This window comes from Salmo salar, chromosome ssa02, assembly GCF_905237065.1.
Source record: "Salmo salar chromosome ssa02, Ssal_v3.1, whole genome shotgun sequence".
NCBI lineage: Eukaryota > Metazoa > Chordata > Actinopteri > Salmoniformes > Salmonidae > Salmo > Salmo salar.
This window is the reverse complement of record NC_059443.1, coordinates 37,204,480-37,226,815: the sequence shown is the minus strand read 5'-3', so window position 1 is coordinate 37,226,815 and position 22,336 is coordinate 37,204,480. Positions and strand designations below refer to the sequence as shown.

The following is a 22,336-nucleotide window of genomic DNA, read 5'->3' as shown; positions in this document are numbered from 1 at the left end:
CTGCAGAGCCGTTGTGTTGCTCGTTTTGGTTTTTGAAGTGTCTTGAATTCAGTTCATTGCGACACGGAAACCCTTTCCTAATATTTTTCATTCATTAATAAACAACAGAAAATCCGATGTTTCTATGTCAAACGGTTTTGGTATATTTCAGTGTTCTGTGATGTATATGAAGTGTAATATTGGGATGCGAACTCAAAATGTTATACATTTCAACTCTATATCTGACATGGTACAGGTGGCTGTAAGATCATAACCATGTGTGTGAGGAATATACTTTTGTTTCAAAGTAGATTTGTTTGTGTGACCCTGATTTAGCCCACTACAGTAATGTTAACCTGTTAAAAGCACATACAAAATATGCGGCTTAATAGTATAACCCACTTAAGTGGTCATGAATCATAAATATGTAAGTGAAACAAATGTAAGTCCCGTGTAAGTTTGTACTTACTATGTCCAAAGCTAATTCAGTATTCAGATCGAGTTGCGTTGAGAATAGCGACGTCATTATTAATATATTGTACAGTTTATGCTCGGTAATCTTAACCCAGCATGTTATTAAACAGTTACCAAACATTTGATCCAGCTGTGATGTCAGAAGGAAGACAACAGATCAAGTTGAATGTCTGTGTTAATGAATTGTATGGGTTGAAATTGATTCGCATTCAATGACACTAAGGAAACAACATATAAACAACCCCAACAATGGACCAGAAAATTGTAGTGTGGTTTATCATGTTGTAGACATTATAATGGAGGGTGACAGGTAACCTTGTGGTTTGAATCCCGAGCCAACCAGGCGAAAAACTCTGCCGATGTGCCTTGAGCAAGGCACTTAACCCAAATCGCTCCTGTAAATTGCTCTGGATAAGAGTCTGCTAAGTTATATAAAGTGTAGTACAATTACAGATTCTGTTTATGTTTGCGATTTTTTTCTGTATTGAAAAACAGTTCGATCAATTATTGTTTTTCTATTGTGCCACCCAGGCGACATGGTGGACAAGGAGCTGTGTGGGGGAGCCCCTGCCCCTGAGCCCATCGCCTGTGATGTGCCTTGCCCTAAGGACTGTGTCCTCAGCGACTGGACCTCCTGGTCCTCCTGCTCCCAAACCTGTTCCAGCAAAACCATCGAGGGCAAGCAGCTGAGGACCCGCTCCGTACTGGCCTACAATGCTGGCGAAGGTGACTATGAGACTATATACTGTAGATGGTGTGCCGTTCTGTATGGTCTGTATTGTATATCTACTGTAGTGTTAATTTACCATGTTAAGGGGGTCTTTCTCTTTGTATAGCTTTCAACTCACACTGTCCATTAAAGTGTCTGTCCCTCTGTCTGCTACTGTCTTTTACTGTCCCTCTGTATGTTACTGTCTGTTACTGCCTGTCTGTCTGTCCCTCTGTCTGTTACTGTCTGTTACTGTCTGCTACTGTCTTTTACTGTCCCTCTGTCTGTTACTGTCTGCTACTGCCTTTTACTGTCCCTCTGTATGTTACTGTCTGTTGCTGCCTGTCTGTCTGTCCCTCTGTCTGTTACTGTCTGTTACTGTCTGCTACTGTCTTTTACTGTCCCTCTGTCTGTTACTGTCTGCTACTGTCTTTTACTGTCCCTCTGTATGTTACTGAATGTTACTGTCTGCTACTGTCTTTTACTGTCCCTCTGTCTGTTACTGTATCTTACTGTCTGCTACTGTCTTTTACTGTCCCTCTGTCTGTTACTGTATGTTACTGCCTGTCTTTTACTGTCCCTCTGTATGTTACTGTCTGTTACTGCCTGTCTGTCTGTCCCTCTGTCTGTTACTGTATGTTACTGCCTGTCTTTTACTGTCCCTCTGTATGTTACTGTCTGTTACTGCCTGTCTGTCTGTCCCTCTGTCTGTTACTGTATGTTACTGTCTGTTACTGTCTGTCTGTCCCTCTGTCCGTCCCTCTGTCCGTCTGTCTGTCTGTCTGTCTGTCTGTCTGTCTGTCTGTCTGTCTGTCTGTCTGTCTGTCTGTCTGTCTGTCTGTCTGTCTGTCTGTCTGTTACTGTTACTGTCCCTCTATCACACTGTCTGTTACTGTCTGTCTGTCCCTTTGTCTGTTACTGTCTGTTTGTTTGTCTGTCTGTCTGTACCTCTGTCTGTCACTATGATTTTTTAGTTTTCATTTAAACATTTGGCTAAAAGTTGATCTGCATGTTGTTTACCTCCCCACAGTAACTGCAATGGTAGTGGCATGGATCACAGTGATGGAGGGTAACACTTGTGATTGAAATTAGCTGTTAGCTACATTTAACCTTAGCGATATGTTGACAAATGAGAAAATAATTGGATTTCTGTCAATGTTTATAGACTTTACTGTAGTTATACCTCGACAACCTTTGGGCACCATAGGTTTGATTTAAAATCCTAGTGGCAATAGATGTAGTGAAAGAAGTAGTTGCTTTTGGTTTTGTTGTTGTACAGTAAGTAAGTATAACTCATTCTTCAAATGTATTTACACATTCTCATATCTTGATGTGAGAATTTTAACATTCTATATCAATGTTTTCCAAAGGTCTTTCAAGGGTGCCAAAGTTTCCAAAGCTTTTTGGTACATTCTATTTTTATCTTTAAAAATAGTAATAGTACTAGTAATAGTAGTAGTAGTAGTAGTAGTAGTACTATTAGTAGCAGTAATAGTAGTAGTAGTACTAGTAGCAGTAGTAGGTGATGAGTAGTAGAAATTGTTAGCGTAGAGTGTTGGGTAGATGATTTAAAGGGGCAAATCATTGTTGAAACAATAAAAAGAAAAGTGTACTCCCCGTCACTGTTTCAGTAAAATGCTGAGGGATGGGGCTGGAGAAATGTAACCACTCTAAAATGTATAGACAGAGATATGGATGCAAGGATTGATTATCCATTATATCAAAAGTATGTTTTTAAACCTGTTTTGAGGCTGTACAGTGTTTGTTTACATTTACTTTGTTTACAAACATTAGAGTTAAACAAGCTTATATTTTAGCTTCTGATGGGGTACGACAGTTAAAACTCTTAAGGACTCGCTCCTTTTTAAAAATGTTCGCCTAAAATGACATACCCAAATCTAACTGCCTGTAGCTCAGGACCTGAAGCAAGGATATGCATATTCTTGATACCATTTGAAAGGAAACACTTTGAAGTTTGTGGAAATTTGAAATTAATGTAGGAGAATATAACACATTACATCTGGTAAAAGATAATACAAAGAAAAAAAACATGTGTTTAAAAAAATTTGTACCATCATCTTTGAAATGCAAGAGAAAGGCCATAATATATTATTCCAGCCCATGCACAATTTAGAGTCCACTAGTTGACAGCAGTGTATGTGCAAAGTGTTAGACTGATCCAATGAACCATTGCATTTCTGTTCAACATTTTGTATCAAGACTGCCCAAATGTGCCTAATTGGTTTATTAATAAATCAAATCAAACTTTATTTGTCACATGCGCCGAATACAACAAGTATAGACTTTACCGTGAAAAATGTGATTACTATTATTTGACCATGCTGGTCATTTATGAACATTTGAACATCTTGGCCATGTTCTGTTATAATCTCCACCCGGCACAGCCAGAAGAGGACTGGCCACCCCTCATAGCCTGGTCCCTCTCTAGGTTTCTTCCTAGGTTTTGGCCTTTCTATGGAGTTTTTCCTAGCCACCGTGCTTCTACACCTGCATTGCTTGCTGTTTGGGGTTTTAGGCTGGGTTTCTGTACAGCACGTTGATATATCAGCTGATGTAAGAAGGGCTATATAAATTTGATTTGAAATGCTTACTTACAAGCCCTTAAAACCTCTTAGCGTACGGATCCCGTTACCGGGATCAAAATCGACAACATCCGGTGAAGCTGGAGCGCCCCAAATTCAAATGAAAAAATCCTAATAATAAACATTCACAAACATACAAGTGTCCTACATAATTTAAAAACTTCTTGTTAATCCAGCCGCTTTGTCAGATTTCAAAAAGGCTTTACAGCGAAAGCATACCATGCGATTATCTGAGGACAGCGCCCCCACACATAAAAGCATTAAAAACATTTTCCAAACCAGCAGAGGCGTCACAAAAGTCAGAAATAACGATAAAATAAATCACTTACCTTTGAAGATCTTCCTCTGCTTGCAATCCCAAGCGTCCCAGCTACACAAAAAAAGTCAGTTTAGTTGGCACGTTTGATTCAGTAATCCACCCGTTCCACTAGTTCAACATGCATACAAAGGAATCCCAGAAGTTACCAATAAACCTTGTCCAAACAAGTCAAAAAACATTTCTAATCAATCTTCAGGTACCCTAATATGTAAATAAATGATCAAATTTAAGACAGAGAATAGTGTGTTCAATACTGGAGATAAATAACGAAGTGCGACTACAGTTCTACAGAGAGCCACCTTGAAAAACTACAAATTGTAGCTCATTTTTCAAAAAACAAGCCTGAAACCCTTTCTAAAGACTGTTGACATCTAGTGGAAGCTGGATGGATTTTCCTCGGGTTATTGCCTACAATATCAGTTCTGTTATACTCACAGACATTATTTTAACAGTTTTAGAAACTTCAGTGTTTTCTATCTAATGCTACCAATGATATGCATATCGTAGCTTCTGGGCCAGGCTGTTTACTTTGGGCCCGACATTTATCCGAACTTCCGAACACTGCCCCCTAGCCCTAAGGCTCTTAACCAACAGTGCAGTTCAAGAAGAAGAAAATATTTACCAAGTAGACTAAAATAAAAAGTAATAATAAAAAGTAACACAATAAGAATAACTTATTATGCTTATTATACTATGCTTAGGTAACAAACAAACAGCGAGTAGCAGCAGTGTACAAAAGGGAGGGGGGGGGGGGGGGTCAATGTAAATTGTCCGTTGACTATTTTATGAATTGTTCAGCAGTCTTATGGATTGGGGGTAGAAGCTGTTCAGGAGCCTTTTGGTCCTAGACTTGGTGCTCCGGTACCACTTGCATTGCGGTAGCAGAGAAAACAGTCTATAACTTGGGTGACTGGAGTCTCTGACAATTTTATGGGCTTTCCTCTGACACCACCTATTATATAGGTCCTGGATGGCAGGAAGCTTGGCTCCAGTGATGTACTGGGCCATTCACACTACCCTCTGTAGCACCGTATGGTCAGATGCCGAGCAGTTGCCATACCAGGCCGTGATGCAACTGGTCAGGATGCTCTCGATGGTGCAGCTGTAGAACCTTTTGAGGATCTGGGGACCCATGCCAAATCTTTTCAATCTCCTGAAGGGGAAAAGGTTTTGTCATGCCCTCTTCACAACTGTCTTGGTGTGTTTGGACCATGATAGTTCGTTGGTGATGTGGACACCAAGGAACTTGAAACTCTCAACGCACTCCACTACAGCCCCGTCGATGTTCGGCCCGTCTTTTCCTGTAGTCCACGATCAGCTCCTTTATCTTGCGCACATTGAGGGAAAGGTTGTTGTCCTGGCACCACGCTACCAGTTCTCTGACCTCCTCCCTATAGGCCGTCTCATCGTTGGTGGTGATCAGGCCTACCACTGCTGTGTCGTCAGCAAACTTAACGATGGCGTTGGAGTCGTGTTTGGCCACTCAGTCGTGGGTGAACAGGGAATACAGGAGGGGACTAAGTACACACCCCTGAAGGGTCCCAGTGTTAAGAATCAGCGTGGCAGACGTGTTGTTGCCTACTCTTACCACCTGGGGCGGCCCGTCAGAAGTCCAGGATCCAGTTGCAGAGGGAGGTGTTTAGTCACAGAGTCCTTAGCTTAATGATGAGCTTCATGGGCACTATGGTGTTGAACGCTGAGCTGTAGTCAATGAACAGCATTCTCACATAGGTGTTCCTTTTGTGCAGGTGAGAAAGGGCAGTGTGGAGTGTGATTGAGATTGCGTCACCTGTGGATCTGTTGGGGCGATATGCGAATTGGAGTGGGTCTAGGGTGTCCGGGAGGATGCTGTTGATGTGAGCCATGACCAGCCTTTCAAAGCACTTCCTGGCTACCGACGTGAGTGCCACGGGGCGGTAATAATTTAGGCAGGTTACCTTCGCATCCTTGTGCACAGGGACTATGGTGGTCTGCTTGAAACATGTAGGTATTACAGACTCGGTCAGGGAGAGGTTGAAAAAGACAGTGAAGACACTTGACAGTTGGTCCGTGCATGCTTTGAGTACACGTCCTGGTAATCCGTCTGGCCCAGCGGCTTTGTGAATGTTGACCTGTTTAAAGGTTTTGTTCACATCGGCTACCGAGAGCGTTATCACACAGTCATCTAGAACAGCTGGTGCTCTCGTGCATGCTTCAGTGTTGCTTGCCTCGAAGGGAGCATAAAAGGCATTTAGCTCATCTGGTAGTCTTGCGTCACTGGGCAGCTCGCGTCTGGGTTTCCCTTTGTAGTCCGTAATAGTTTTCAAGCCCTGCCACTTCCGTCAAGCCTCAGAGCTGGTGTAGTAGGATTCAATCTTAATCCTGTATTGCTTTGCTTTTTTGATGGTTCGTCTGAGAGCATAGCGGGATTTCTTATAAGCATCCGGAATAGTCTCCCGCTCCTTGAAAGCGTCAGCTCTAGCCTTTAGCTTGATGCGGATGTTGCCTGTAATCCATGGTTTCTGGTTGGGATATGTACGTACAGTCACTGTGGGGACGACGTTATCGATGCACTTATTGATGAAGCCGATGACTTAGGTGATATATTCCTCAATGCCATTGGATGCACTCTCCTCAAACAATAGCATGGTATTCTTTCACTCTAATAGCTACTGTAAATTGGACAGTTAGATTAACAAGAATTTAAGCTTTCTGCCAATATCAGATATGTCCTGGGAAATGTTCTTGTTACTTACAACCTCATGCTAATAACAATAGCCTACGTTAGCTCATCCGTCCCGCGGGGGACCCACCGATCCTGTAGAGGATCAACTAAGTTTATTAGGCATTTTTTAAGCTATATTCTTCTAGTCGGTACATATCATTCATTTATAAGTCCAAAAATGGATACAGAAACTACATATTGGCCCTTTAAAGTTTTTCTGATTGGTGTTCTTCCCCACCAATGTGGAAAGTCTTCGCATCATCATGTATGCTACTTCAATATTTTTTTAACCTTTTCCTGTTTGAAGAATACCTCCCAAAATATAGATATTTTAGCAGTCAAGTGTGCCGTCTGTTAGGTGATCCCAAGCTCCAGTGTCATAAGCCGCATACTAAATGTAACCGCGCTAGCGCAGACACCCAATACATTATGGATGTCTTTCCGAGTAAATTTCGTGAATAAGTCAGAAAAGTGATGAAATTCATACCGCAAACATGAATGAACCCATATTCCATGAGCTGCATCCTTTGAGTAGCGTAAAAGCAATTATATTTGTCACATTAAGACTGGACTGATGTTGCTTCACCATTCATAAGTCATCCACTACAACTCCCTGTAGAATCAACATAGACTTTTCCTCTGCCCAACCCAAACCACTTTTCTAGGTCAGTCTGTGCACCATCTGTGGCTTATTTGTCTGGTTAGTTTACGCTATTGGAAGAACCAGCAAACCGACATGATTAGTCAGCGATGTAAGCAGGTAGCAGTCAGCAGAAAGGAAGGAGGAGGAGGTCTGTTCATTTGCCATCAGGTTTAGATTTGTCTGAGTTGGCATTCCACATTGACCGGCCTGTGAACAACACCACTGCTGCTCATTATGGAACAGGTTGGCTTTCATCTCAGAATGTTGCAGGTGTGGAGGACTTACAGTCCCACAATGCCCCTTCATCACTGCCCAAACCTGTAAGTGTCTGCAATTACTCTGAAGCACTAAGGGCTCTGAATCTCACTCTATCGACCCACCTGCCTCCACTGAGCAGAGATGAGAGAGACAGAGATACAGAGAGAGAGAGGGAGAGCGTGAGAGAGAGCGAGAGAGAGACAGAGCGAGAGAGGTGAGGAAGGGACAGAGTGATGTTGGATGTGTTGGATGTTGTAAATCCAACAGAGGTGGAGAAGTGGGTTGGTAATCAGACTTGCAACTAGCAGTAGGAGGAGATGAATAGTCTGAGCCTCAAAGTGGGCTGGAGGATTAAAATGCATTGTCAATCACCGGGGGAGGTCTTTCAACACAATCATGGACTGCCACTATCAATAATTGGCTGAATCTTTCAGACTTTGTTATGACAGAGTCTGTCATTATTTAAGGGCTTCATGTATAAGCCAGAGCCTCCCTGACTGATGACATTGGAACTACCCTGTATATGTGTGTGGTGTGGTAGAGAATTTGAACTTATTGCTTATCATACGTTGCACTGTTATTGTGCACGATTCCGAACCTCTATAAAGTAACTCATCAGCTCTCCCTTTCTGTGTGCGTGCGTTTGTTTGTGCGTGTGCATGTGTGTGTGAGTGTTCCTAGGTGGTGGCATGTGCCCCAACAGCAGTTCTCTGCAGGAGGTGCGTAACTGCAACGAGCATGCATGTACAGTGTATCACTGGCAGACTGGCCCCTGGGGCCCCTGTACTGAAGACCCCTCAGCCTCAGCCCTCAACACCACCACTGGCCCCAGGTCTGCTGCTGGCCCAAACACCAACGGGCAAGGCCCCTGCTCCCAGGGCATGCAGACACGCAAGGTCATCTGTGTCCGGGTCAACGTGGGACAGGTGCCGCCCAAGAAGTAAGAATATTTAGGCCCTAGGTGTGTATGCATGCGTGAGTTTGTGTTGTCTGTGTGAGAGAGAGAGAGTTAAAAGGTATTTAGGAAGGTATAACAAGCAGTCATACAGTACGAAGAGTAGCTTTCAAGCCCTATCTCTACTCCACAGGCAAACCCAGATAAATAAATATATATGCCGTCCCAAACAGGCTAATTAAGCCTGTTCATTTAGGCCTGTGTAATTTCCCACTGATGATAATGACAGTAATTAAGTGGCTTTGATACTTTAAGGCAATTAAATCACCACAAGATGAGAGCTGCAGGATGTCTATGGTTTGCAATGCAGAAGATACACTGCAGCCTCAAAATGCATCAATAAGTTTACTTTACAGTTAGCCTAAAGTTGTGCTCTTGCATGGGTGCGGATTTGCTTTGCTAGGCTTATCTAGTTGGGATTTTATGTTCATTTAACTAATTAACCTGCTGTATGTAAGATCCAGAAATCTTAACCTTGAGTCTACAGTTTACGGATCTTGTTGCTATCCAAGGTCCTGAAGTAATTTTCACTTGGCAGGATAAAACCTCCCAGTGGTATCTGTTCAAGGTGCTGGGCCATCATAGGCTTTGCTATAGAGTCCATATCCTTTTAAGGCCACTGTATTTTGCCTTTGTTATGAAATAACTTTCCTGCATGTTTGCATTCTTTCAAGCCACTGTTGCTCTTAAAGAGGCTTTCCCCTGTCATGGCGGATTAGGTTAAGACCGCTGAAGCTGGCAAAGCTCCAAAAGTGCTTTCTCTCAGTGCTTTGTCTATAAGTCCTTCGTTGTGAAGGGATAGTTCATTCTAAAATCAATATTTGTCAGTCATTGTAAGACTTCAAAAGTGGTCTAATGTCAGGGTGAGTCCATGTCCAACTGGCGCCAATCTATTCCATTCCTTGGAGAGATGGTGTGGATTCATCTCCAAACGAAACCACTAAGCCAAGTAGCTATCTAGCTTCAGTGTAGAGGTGGTTTCACCCTGCCTGCACTCAGTGCGCTTCATTGTGACTTGACATGGTCTCTAGTTGTTATTTCCCACCATCCTACTTGGCAGGTAGGTTTGATTAGCCCTCCCCCAGGAACCTGGCAGAGCAAACATACACACGCCTGCCTCGCTGGTGTGTATGCAGATGTGCCCCAGCACACTCACAGAGGGCGCAGAGCTGTCTTCACACACCCCGAGGCAGTGAACCTCACACAGTGTCACCACACACACTGTCAAAGCCCAATAGAGAAGGGAGTCTCTCAAGACAAATATGTCACTCCCTCAGGCATACGCTTCTATCAGTCTATATACAGAGTACTGCAGGGGGATCTTGGCTTATTGATTGTGACAATTTGCATGGGGATTGACGTCCGATGTGTTTGTATAATCGCACTGATGCTTACTTGGACAGTCGGAAAAAGGATTTGGGATGAATAATTGTGATAGTGTTTGACAGTCATAGTCAATCCCGTGGATATGTCCTAATGACATCTGTGTTCAGTCACTGTGGATGACAGATGGTTGAAAGCTGTCGAGGCAGTGGCCAAAGAAACGTACGCTAAGCCGAAGCTGTTTTTCCTGCCGAATATTAAACAAATTATGTTTTATTTGCTGTTGTACTTTTAAATATTGCTTTTAATTAGTGCTTATCGTTTTGTGCCAGGCTTTGTGTGCTTTTGTGATCTCTTAAAACGATGTGGGTTGCAATGTTTCCTCACTCTCTGTTCAACCACACAGTACGCTCATTTTGAAGAATCTCTTGCCGAACAGATTATTGAAGCGGTAATAGAAAATAGCAGAACAAAAACATTACCCTAGCAGACTCTTCTTAATGATGTGCTGTGGGACAGACTCAGAGTAAATGTTGTGTTTCTTGGCTCACTACAAATCATTACATTTTAAGATCATTAAGATATGATAACACTAGCAGGGAAAACAAGTCAGCCAAAACCAGAGGATGCTTTAATTGGATAATCTAATGACCAGTCGAAAAGTCTACATACTTCAATAGCCGCGAAGACTGAGTTTTCTGCGGCGTCAGTATTGTGTTCTGACAATGAACGTGGCCTGTTTTTTTTAAAGAGAATGTCATTTTTATCATGCAAAATTCGCGTAGTACCTATCATTACACTTGGCCTAAAATACAATTAAAGTAAAAAGGAACAGTAGAAATGTTTCTGTCTGCTGGAGCATTAGTTTCGGCATTAGTTTCAGCATTAGTTTCAGCATTAGCTTCAGCATTAGTTTCAGCATTAGTTATGTGAGGTAGTTAAGTGCTCGGGTCAACAACTCAATCTGTGTCCTGTTGTTGTGTCTCACATTTGACTATGTTTCGTCTGGAACGTCATTAAAACTCAAAGGGAACAGTAGGGATGTTTCTGTCTGCTAGAGGGCATTCAGCATTAGTTCTGGGAGGTGTAGTGAGGTAGTTAAATGCTCAGCTCAAAAGCTCAATCTGGATCATGTTGTTATGTCTCATCTTTTATTGTTTTGCCTAGAAGATAGGTACCTGTAGGCTTCTCTTTTGAACTCTTTTGAAGTAGCTTGTCCTTAAACAGGTTCCCATTACCTTTGCACCTGTTGTTGATGCAGTTAATCCGTGTAAACTCTTTAAACCTAAAGAGGAAATAAGAAATTGATTTGATCCAAGCCTGACCCATATTTATCATCATCAGCAGCTCTCTGTTCTCCATCCCTGAGCACTGCTTTGGAGTGTAGAAACAGTGTACGGACATGCCAGAGGATTTGTCTCACTAAAGAGGGATTTATCTCTCTCTATTGGTATTAAACGTAAATCTCTCCTCTCTTTGCATAGCTGCCTGCTGCATTATTACATTGTGCGTGTGAGGCACCCTATTTCTCCCCTGACGACACAGTGCTAACGAGTGGAGCAACCCCAGAAGAAGACAGTGCTCCTGCTCCCAGTGTGTAAACCTGAGCCAAATGATCAGGCTATCTATGCTATCTCAGCAATAGGATGAGGAAATAGAGCCGCAACACCGCTTAAAAAGCCCCAGGAGAGCCCATGTTCCGAAAAATCAGATGACTTGATGTCTTTTAGACGGACAATTTTCCCCCGTTTATCTTCATCCGGTGGCCTTTCACTGGGGATCAGAGGTACTTATAACTACATGCTGAAGATTACATATAACCCTTTGTCCGTTAAATATGAAGACCGACTCCAACCACAATCCCAGCGATCTAACGGATTATCATCCAGTAATAGAATCAATTTAAAACGGAAAGGATTCCCATGGAGGGTCTTATCTATAGTGAACTGAATCTAGCCTGGAGGAATCTCCATTTAAGAGGAATGAATATTAACAAAGGCACTGCTGAGCTGCTAAAGCCGTATACTGTAGGTCATGTTTAAATTGCCCTACATAAGACATAAGATGATCTCTTTCCTTTTTTACTTTAACCCCTTTTTCTCGCCAATTTCGTGGTATCCAATTGGTAGTTACAGTCTTGACCCATCGCTGCAACTCCTGTACAGACTCGGGAGAGGCGAAGGTCGAGAGCCATGCGTCCTTCGAAACACAACCCAGCCAAGCTGCATTGCTTCTTAACACAACGCCCGCTTAACCAGGAAGCCAGCTGCACAAATGTGTCAGAGGAAACACTGTACACCTGGTGACCGTGTCAGCGTGCATTGCACTCGGCCTGCCACAGGAGTCGCTAGAGCGCGATGGGACAAGAACATCCATGCCAGGCAAACCCTTCCCTAACCTGGACGATGCTGGGCCAATTGTGCACCGCCCCATGGGTCTCCCGGTCACGGCCGACTGCAACAGAGCCTGGACTCAAACCAGGATCTCTAGAGGCACAGCTAGCACTGCGATGCAGTGCCTTAGACCACTGCACCACTCGGGAGGCCCCCTCTTTTCTTATCTGTCAGTGGTACCATGGATTGACATGGACATAAGACATAGGACTTCTTATCAGACAGTTGCTTCTTGTTGTCCTAGTTTGTGCTTCAGAAAACACTGGATTTCTCTCGGTAAAAGCCAAGTGGGTTTACGTAGAAAAACGACATAGTACAAAGCCAAGCATGTTACAGTACTTTCTGAGAGGAGTATCTTCTAAGCCAAAAATCTATCATTGTTCCTCGATAGCTCCGTGGCTCTTGGCCAATCCGATGAGTCATTTGAATTCCTGCAGCCAAAGTGAGAAGCTTGTGTCTGTGTGTTACCAGCTATGTGTTTGCATGTGTTACCAATATTGTGTGTGTATGCTTATCATGTAGATGTCCTGAGAGTCCTCGTCCAGGTACAGTGCGGCCCTGTCGAATGCCCTGTAAGAAGGACTGCATCGTCACCCCCTTCAGTGACTGGTCCCAGTGCTCTCCCACCTGTGATGCAGGTATGAAAGAAGAATTCAAGCTACTGTGCAAAGACAGATGTAGGATCTTAATTTGATCACCCTGTTGCAGGACAACTTACCTGCTATGCAGTGTATTTGAGTCTTAAAAAAGCTTCTATAGTTTGAAATTTCCACTTAGAAATGTCCAACTTTTTCCCTTAAATGTATCAACCCCTACAAAAAATGTCTATTATTTATAATCCACATAATAATAATTCACATTTCCTGTTGCTGCAGGATTATTTTCCTGCTGTAGCATACTGGCTCAAATTAATATCATACATCTGTACTTGTTCATTGTAAGTCTCTTGGGAGCTAAGTACTATGGAGCAAAAATGCTCTCCTGAATGGAATTACTTGCTTATCCAACTGCTCAGAGGAATATTATGCATGTCAGCTTTTATCATGAAGCATAGAAATCAATGATATCATAAACCAATGGAAAACTGGGATGAATAAGGAAACTGGCACCAATTGGGTGATGCATGCAATGTAAATGACTCATTACAGTTTCCTTAAGTTGTATTACTCTCGTTTCTTTACGGATATTTCATTTGACAGATTTACATGTAGGATGACCCTAAGATGACCTAATTTAGTGCAAACCAGTAAACATACTAGCCTGTGGCTACAAGTGACAAGACGCCATGTTGTTGTTGTTATTGTTGTTTTCATGCTGTGATAAAAACACCTTCAGACCAGGTCACCTTTGTCAGACAGCCATGGCCACAGCTGGAGGACATTGTTGAATACATGACATTGATTTATGGGATGAAATCATCATCGTTCAGATTTTGATGACCTCTTTATTTGGCATGAGAGCATGAATCTTTGGCCCTCGCCACACACAGTCTCAGTCGTATATTTTGATAGTAGTGCTGATGTTCTCTTGCTGTATAGGATGACCTGCCTCCTACCCACACTGGTTGAAACTAAAGGTCAGGGATACACAGAGCCTGTAATACACTCATATAAATGATTCATCACTCCTGGGCCAGTCCTGGACCATAAAACTGCATCTTACATCTCGGTATAGATCAGTATAGATCAGTGGTTCTCAATCCTGGTCCTGGGGACCCAAAGGGTTGCACATTTTTGTTTTTGTCCTTGCACTACACACCTGATTCAAATCATCAAAGCCTGATTATGAGTTGATTATTTTAATGTGTAGTGCTAGGGCAAAAACAAAAATGTGCAACCCTTTGAGTCCCAATGACCAGGATTGAGAACCACTGGTCTATATAGTCAGAGCTCTGGCTGAACTTTATAGTTCTTAATTGTATTTATTCAACGGATGTGTCTATTGGGAATACTGCTGATCGTGGGGAAAGCATCCATCTTGTTGATGCTACTTCATCATTAGATTTGGACTTAACGACTATGTTGATTTTACTGCAACTATAAAGCAGTCAACATTCGCCCACTCTACCATGAATATGTCAGTTTGACATGGAATGTCTCAACATCATTTAAAGGGGAACAGCGGCAAATTTCAGTGGAGAGTGAAGTAGAGCTAGAGCCAGGTCGCAAGTTTCTGCGACCCTCCCCCTCACTGCAGTGCTAGATAGGACTTTGTGAAATAAAGCAGATCTACAAAAATAATCTACGTTCTGTAATGACAGCGAAATTACATATTTTGTTTGCAAGCCAGGGCCAAATTACCTTCCTTGAGCGAACAAGAGAAATGTGATGTAATTTAATGAAATGGAAAAGTATTCTTATGTGTTTGCATCAAATACCATACTCCTTGAAAGTTGTGTGTTGATTATATATAGCAAAGGCTACGAGATGAAGGATGATCACTGGCAATCAACAGCTGCTGTGTTGCTCTTTAGATTATCCCATATCATGGAATAGGCCAAGTGTGTGAACGTTTATAAAGACAAAGGCGAACACATGAATTATTTGATTTGGTTGGATAGCTGACATGACAGAATGGTAGGCAGATATTTTCTTATCTAAAAGGTGGGGGAAAGTTTGCTACATTTCTCAAGCTCATGAAGCAACCAGCTCTCACGGTCTCACGTCAGAATTAGACGTTCATCCATGTTTCTCAAATGCCAAATTTCAAGGTTTTCTGCTTGGTTTCCAGAGAAATGCATTGAAAGAGGCATATGAAATAGGCTACTACCAAGGTCTGATGATGCTTCTGACAATATAGTAAAAGGATGTCCTAATGTATTTACAAAACTGCCGGTGACAGTGTAGTGTTTATGAGGAGTTCCCTTGTGCATGTGTTGTTGCATGTGCAGTAAGTCCTGGGTAGATTTTCTTCCTCCCTGCTTGGCAGAGATCTTATAAAAGGTAAGAATTGTGAAACCACAACCCAAATGTATCACATAAAATGTATATGCCATATCTCCCAATCAAATGGGCTTCCCGAATAAAGCTTGTTCGCTGTGACAGAACGTAGTTTCTTTTTCATAGATCTGCGTTATTCCACAAAGTTCTATCTAGCGCTGCAATGAGGGAGAGGGTCGCATAACCTTGTGACCTAGCTCTAGCTCTACTCCACTCTCCATGGGTGAGAGAGCTGCACACTGTGACAGACAGTCCAACACTGTGACAGACAGTCCAACACTGAGCCAGACAGGTTTAGGTACTGTGACAAACTTCCGGTGTTTGAAAATCAAATTATAAGATATCATTAAAGTAATACTCAATGTACTGTTTGCTGTGTCAGCTGGTAACATTCAGAAGAAGAAGCAGTCGAGAAAACGCGTCATCCTCCAGCTGCCAGCCAACGGGGGCCAAGACTGTCCTGAGGTGCTGGAGGAGAAAAAGGACTGTGAGGCTCCTAAAGTCTGCCCTGGTTACAGGTACAGCACAGTACTTTCTGAAGACACTGTACATGGAGATGATTACATGAATGAAGATACTATTGCTACTATCGTTAGCAACTCTTACTCATAAAGTGTATCACTATTATACACTAATTACCTCTACTGTCTGCTGATAATGTTCATGTTGAATATGATGATTTTAATGATTATGATGACATTGACTTGATGATCATCATCACGCTCAACATCATTATCACAATCATCCCATCACAATACTTCCTCTATTGCAGGTGGAAGTCACACAAATGGAGAAGGTGTCAATTGGTACCATGGTACATCAGGGAGGACAGCCCAGGGGCTCAGGAGACATGTGGACCAGGTCTTCAAACAAGAGGTGAAATGACATCTTTTAACCGTCTCTTTTTTCTTTCACAAATCCCCTTCTATTACTTACTCTTCTATCCAATTTAAACATCCACAATGAAATTGACATTCTTTGTGGCCTCTGAATCTCAGCCAGGAGAAAACAGATGGATTTGGCAAGGTTAGGAGAGGCAAATTGTGCATCTTAAACCACTTGTCAAATTCCTCTCCTTTGGCGAAGACGTGAACTGGGGTTGACACTCCCCACAGCACTGAGGACACCGTTTGTTATCCCTCAGTGAATTTAGGATGTCAATGTCTTCATGACTAGGCATCCACCTTGTTTGTTTGAGACAGTTTCTGGGTACCAGGTACCTTAGGCTCTTTTCATGCAGCTACAATCACAGCTCCATTTGGGAGAGCTGCTACATTCCTCCTCTGGCTAACTACAACCTGTAAATATGTTTCAATTGTAAGCAGATACCATATGATAGCATTTTGAAGCGTACGTTTTACTTGCATTCAGGAATGGCTCACCTACTGTAGATAAAAGGAGCTGTACAACAAAGTAGTGTAAATGTGTTTTTTCAGGTCACAGAATAATTCCATTGTCGTATAGCTTCAAATGAGAATTATAATCAGTGGCAATGTTGTATATTGCCACTTGTGAAGTGCTAATATGCATAAATGGAAAGAGTCACGTTACCATTTGCTTTTCTTCATACAAACGATCTGACATCCACAATCCTCCTGTAGCGTTGGGCTGACTCTCATAGCCTGTGATAGTAGACGTTAACATCCCTGGGCTCTAAAGAATCCAGGTCACTGTTTGTCATTCTCTGAGACATGCTGAGACATAGTGCCTCTTTACCCCAGGGGCGTCTCACAGCTTCTCACAGCGTCTCACTGTTGTGTACCTGGAGGGACCTGGAACACTCCTGGCCGCCAGTCACACTCACTGTCAACACACATGCCACCACAAACAACCCCACACACATCGACAGGCTACAGCAATCCAAACGTATAGAGTCAACAGAGGCCCAAGGGAGTTTGGGCAGAACTCTGCTTGTAGGTTATTTTGGGGTAGAAAAATAATCGTATCTTGAGTGTCTACAGCATAATGAAAGCACATATTGCAATATCTTCAGTAATGTCCTTTAAATCAAAACTCAACATATTTGACATATTAACATTGAACCTGTATTGATCGTTATTTATATTTTACCCTAACTGTTCTTTCTAAGTTGTTACTGGCCGTATAAAAAAACAGTCTGCCTGAGGCTGTGTTCAATTGACAACCACCCTGTATTACATAGTACACCTTTTCTGCAACTCCATTCCTGCTAAATCTCTGTGACCTAGACAAAATGGCCACCAACCCTGTAAGGGACACTGTGCCTTTGATTTCCCCCCACAGCCGTGTCCTGTCGCCAGCTGGACGGAGCGCAGGCAGACATTGGAGAGTGTCTGAAGTTTGCCAACACCATGCCCCCCATCACTCAGCGGTGCCAGCTCCCATGCCAGGATGATTGCCAGCTCACCAACTGGTCCAAGTTCTCGTCCTGCACAGCTGACTGTGTGGGGGTCCGAACCAGGAAGAGGTTACTTGTAGGTGAGGAATAGTAACAAAACGTGTGGACTTTTGGTAGTATGGCACCTTTGCACAGGGGCAGTCCATTAAGGAAGTTCTATAGCTTATACGCAACACATGACTGATTCAGTTTACTCTATGACCTTGCGAGAAGGGGAGGTAGCATGTAGCCTGCTCGAGTGCAGCATAGATGCTATTAGCAACTATTAGATAAAGTCTCTTGTTTTGGGGAGCAGCCTAAGAATTTTAATGAGGTCTGGTCCAATTAATCTGGATGTGGAATATTTACATGTACTCAATGAGAACATAATGATGCATATTAATGCCTAGTGACAGGATGGAGTTTAGCTTTTAAATTGCACATGACAGACCTGCAGGCAGACAACACACAAACACAAACTTCATACCTACTAACCCCTATCCTCTCTCCACCTCAGGGAGAAGCAAGAAGAAGGACAAGTGTAAGAACACCCAGATGTACCCTCTGAGCGAGACGCAGTACTGCCCGTGTGACAAGTACAACGCCCAGCCCGTGGGCAACTGGTCCGACTGCATCCTGGCCGGGGGAGAGAGCCTCCTGGGCATGAAGGTCCAGGGGAACATCAAGGAGTGTGGCCAGGGCTACCGCTACCAGGCCATGGTGTGTTACGACCAGGACAACAGACTGGTGGAGACCTCACGATGCAACAGCCACGGTGGGCTGGAGTTGTTGTGTGTGTGTGTGTGTGTGTGTGTGTGTGTGTGTGTGTGTGTGTGTGTGTGTGTGTGTGTGTGTGTGTGTGTGTGTGTGTGTGTGTGTGTGTGTGTGTACCCCCCAGGGGAAAGTTGACTAGCCGTAATCCCCCCTGAGCCCCTCACACACTAATATACACACACACTAATGCACACACACTAATAAACACACACTAATACACACACAGAGAGAGTGTGCTCCTAATGGCATCATGCATTGCTCTGTTAACTATGACCCCTGAACTCTGATGATGACTGCTGACCTGCCAGCACCAAATCTGCCCCAAATCACAGCTACAGTACTTGGTTTGATGCCAAGGGCAGGGATGTGGGTCGACTGGGTTGTTAGGTTTCTCTCCAATGATGATTTCAGTGAAACAATAAGCACTGCGTGTACAAAACGTTGCAATATCTGTATTAGAATTTAAGATGTTTTACCACTTTCAAAGTTCTCTGGCTCTCATGAATATTACTATTATTAAAACAACTGTTTATTTTTAAAACTGGATTTTTTTCAACTGAATTTGACATGATTTCTTTTCTCAAACATTCTTGTCTGAACTTTTCTTATCTGAATCGCTCTTACCTCCTTGTTCTTAAAACATGAAGCGCAAAGGAACACTCAATGACCTCTCTAATTTGACACACGCAGACAAATTGCTTTTAGAATAGTTGAATTTTGAAGACATGTACTGATATAAGCAGTAGCGCAGAGAGAGATGTAGAAATGAACACATCAATGTCATGCATTTCTGAACAGAGCCCACGCTATGACTCAGAGATTCAGTTGCACATTAGTACGCCCGGGAGTGGGCATGACTGGAGCCCGACACTGGGACGTATTAGGAAAGAAAATATGTGTGTGTTTGTGGGACAAGGTATACTGTATATTATTATGGAAGGAATTATTGATAGTGTTCTAGAATAATGTGTTTTTGTTACTGAGATGACACGTATCGTCTCGTTACGGTATGTATCGTAATACATGCAATATCACTTCCCTATCTCTCTCTGTCTCTGTTTCTCTCTCTGACTCTCTCTCTCCCTGTCTCTTTCTCTCTCTGCATATCTCTCTCTCTCACTCTCTCTCTCTCTCTTCTCTCTTCTTGCTCTCTCTCTCTCTCTCTCTCTCTCTCTCTCTCTCTCTCTCTCTCTCTTCCTCCCATCATCAGGGTTAATATTAATAGAAGAGGAAACATTGTCCTCTCCATCACTGTGTGTATGGTGACATATTTCCCCAGGCTGTGATAGAGATCATCAAATGTAGTTATCTCTATTCCCCCCAGATATCAATAGAGGCGAGGATTAACACTCAAAGGCTGTGTTGCTCACAGCGACGACATACACAGTCCTTTTACTGTTCACCTTTTTTAAAGTCTTGGACTCCAGCAGTGATGATTTGACATACCAAGTTCATCTATTGCTGATTTGTTGGAGTCTATTGAGTTTTCCCCCATTTTGTGGGGTTAACGTTTCACGTGTGAATTGTTAAAGTCTCCATGGTGGGTAAAAAGGTGTTGGTTGGGATACTGACTAGTGACCATGTGTACAGAATCCATTTTAGGAACCTTGCCATTCCTCCTCCTTAGACCTCACGCCTCACCTTGGCAATGTTCCTAGTATGGATTCCGTACTTTGTAACTCAGCCATGCCCTTTTCTATGATTATATACTATGGGATGGCTCTGAGGGGCTTGGCCTTGGCTTGACAGGAATTGGGTGGTTAAGAGGGTATGAGGTCACTGTGGGAATCTGCGCTGTAGGTGAAGGCTTGTAGTAAGGCGGACATGTTGGTAAGGACCAGTAACCTCTAGCAGTGTGTGAGGTTGTGGTGGGGATGTGGTTTAGTTCGAGGTAGTGGGAGGAGGAGGGGCTGCCATTATATTAAGAGATGATTGGGGCACTTCCAAACTTCTGAAATGATGCAGCAAAAAAATCAGGTGAACGCAATGGGTTGTGCTGTGCAACAGAAAAGTTCTGATTAAATAGCAACACATCCTTTCCATGGCTCCCTCAAGAAATGTGATACAATATGCAATATGCACTTCGTATCCTCCCATTCCACCACACCCCTGCAGACACACAGCGGATAACTTTGTGAGGGTCCATGAACTACATGACATAAGGGATGATTTCAATTCATTGGGCTGGCTTAAAAAGCAATTGAAGGCAATAAACAACTTATCTGGTAGAAAATGGCCTATGTGGCATCGATATTAGTCAGAAACATTTGTTCTAGTGTCACAAAGTGTAAATAGGATAATTTTGTTCATAAAGTCAGTCACGTCCAAACTGAGATTTGAGAGATAATTAGGAAAACATCACGGAATGAAGGGTATCGTATAAGTTTTCCTATTTCAATCCTGCCCACAGCTGGCAGCACCCAAGTAATCATCAATTCAGGAATGCTCAGCTGCACGCGACCGATCATAATGCCCATGGTCAATTTGGTTTGGCATTCATTATCCTTAAGGGATAGGCGACAATATTTTAAAATGTCAATAGCCCCAAATGTATATAACTTAAAAATCTCTAACCAACTATAAATTATACAAATTCCTATAGAAATATTGAAAGCATTTAATGAGACAACTAAAAGATTAAAATATTGTCCCATTTACATTGTGAAATTGAATAAATGGAACTGAGTCAAACATGTGGTTTCTATATGTTTGATGTGTTTGATACCGTTCCATTCATCCATTCCAGTCATTACAATGAGTCTGTCCTCCTATAGCTCCTCCCACCAGCCTCCACTGGCGTATGTGATGTCACATGACAGTAAGACGTGTCACTGTGCCACTAGGGTCACCCCTGTTGGGATCGGAGAGGCTTCTTTCCCTGCCACCTCGTCACTCAGGGAGCTCCTATGTTTGAACAGGATTCCAGGGTCAAATACTGCTGACAATGGTAGCAGTTTAATAGCCAGGGCTTCCAATCAATCACACATCCAGCACCTAGAGAGTCTTCAGGAAGACAGAATGTTGTCAAAAAGTGCATTTTATGCACATACACCTAATTTTGTCTCCTTGTGTGTTCACTTCATTGATTTAGATGTTTTCCAATTCAATCTGGATGGCACCACAGGGAAACGCTGTTACACAATAACACAGCCTCGGGCTTTCAACCTTGAAGCTTTAGTTCAGGCCCAGCCCTCAAATTTATACAATACACCGCACATTCCCGTTCGTTAACAACCGTCTCGTGAAAGCATAGAGAAGAAACGTGTTGTTCTCCACTGAAATGTAGCCAGTGGTTCATATGGATAATCTCTTCCAGTGAATTAGCCTGGGACCTCTGTGTGTTTGTCGAGACAGACACAGGATATCAGGCTTGGGGATGTAGGGATCCAAATAAACAGCAGTAATAAGCAGAGTGAGATGCTTAAGCCAGCCAGCCGCAGTTGCCATGTCATGACCCTGTCAGCCACTTGAGGAAACATAGATTACATGAAAAAGCTTACGTCGACCCAAACCGCTGGTCAAGTGTATTTTTCGACTTTATATAACAGCTCCACACGAGACCCTGGAGTGTAGCTCTATTGTTATAGAGCAACATCAGCAGTCTCTGTAAGTCAACAGTTGAGTCATTATTTGCTCATGTTGTTGGTGCTAGTATTGGTTTTCTGGTCGTGTGATATCGTTACACTTGATATCGTTACACTTGTGCAACTTGGATTTTCTCCAAGTTGCACATACAATATTTTCACAAGAGTTTATTATGATATTATTGTTTATTACAGAAAACAAAAATATAATGGGTAACATTATGCTTTTAACTCCTTCGTGAAAATGTCGTGAACATGCCATTATGTTTTTATAACATGTCATAACCTTCGCAATCAGACCAAAATAGATGCTATACTATGGA

At 42.7% G+C, this 22,336-nt stretch overlaps 1 protein-coding gene across 1 annotated transcript in view; it reads left to right on the top strand.

The window, feature by feature from the left end:
• The window catches only part of LOC106582184 (thrombospondin type-1 domain-containing protein 7A-like), a 101,935-nt gene that overhangs the window by 60,120 nt on the left and 19,479 nt on the right, over positions 1–22,336 (top strand). The window contains exons 7-13 of the mRNA XM_045703364.1: positions 985–1,179; positions 8,371–8,629; positions 12,883–12,998; positions 15,682–15,817; positions 16,072–16,175; positions 17,562–17,756; positions 18,173–18,430. Of these exons, the coding sequence (XP_045559320.1) occupies positions 985–1,179; positions 8,371–8,629; positions 12,883–12,998; positions 15,682–15,817; positions 16,072–16,175; positions 17,562–17,756; positions 18,173–18,430 (1,263 nt within the window). The remainder of the gene's footprint in view (positions 1–984; positions 1,180–8,370; positions 8,630–12,882; positions 12,999–15,681; positions 15,818–16,071; positions 16,176–17,561; positions 17,757–18,172; positions 18,431–22,336) is intronic.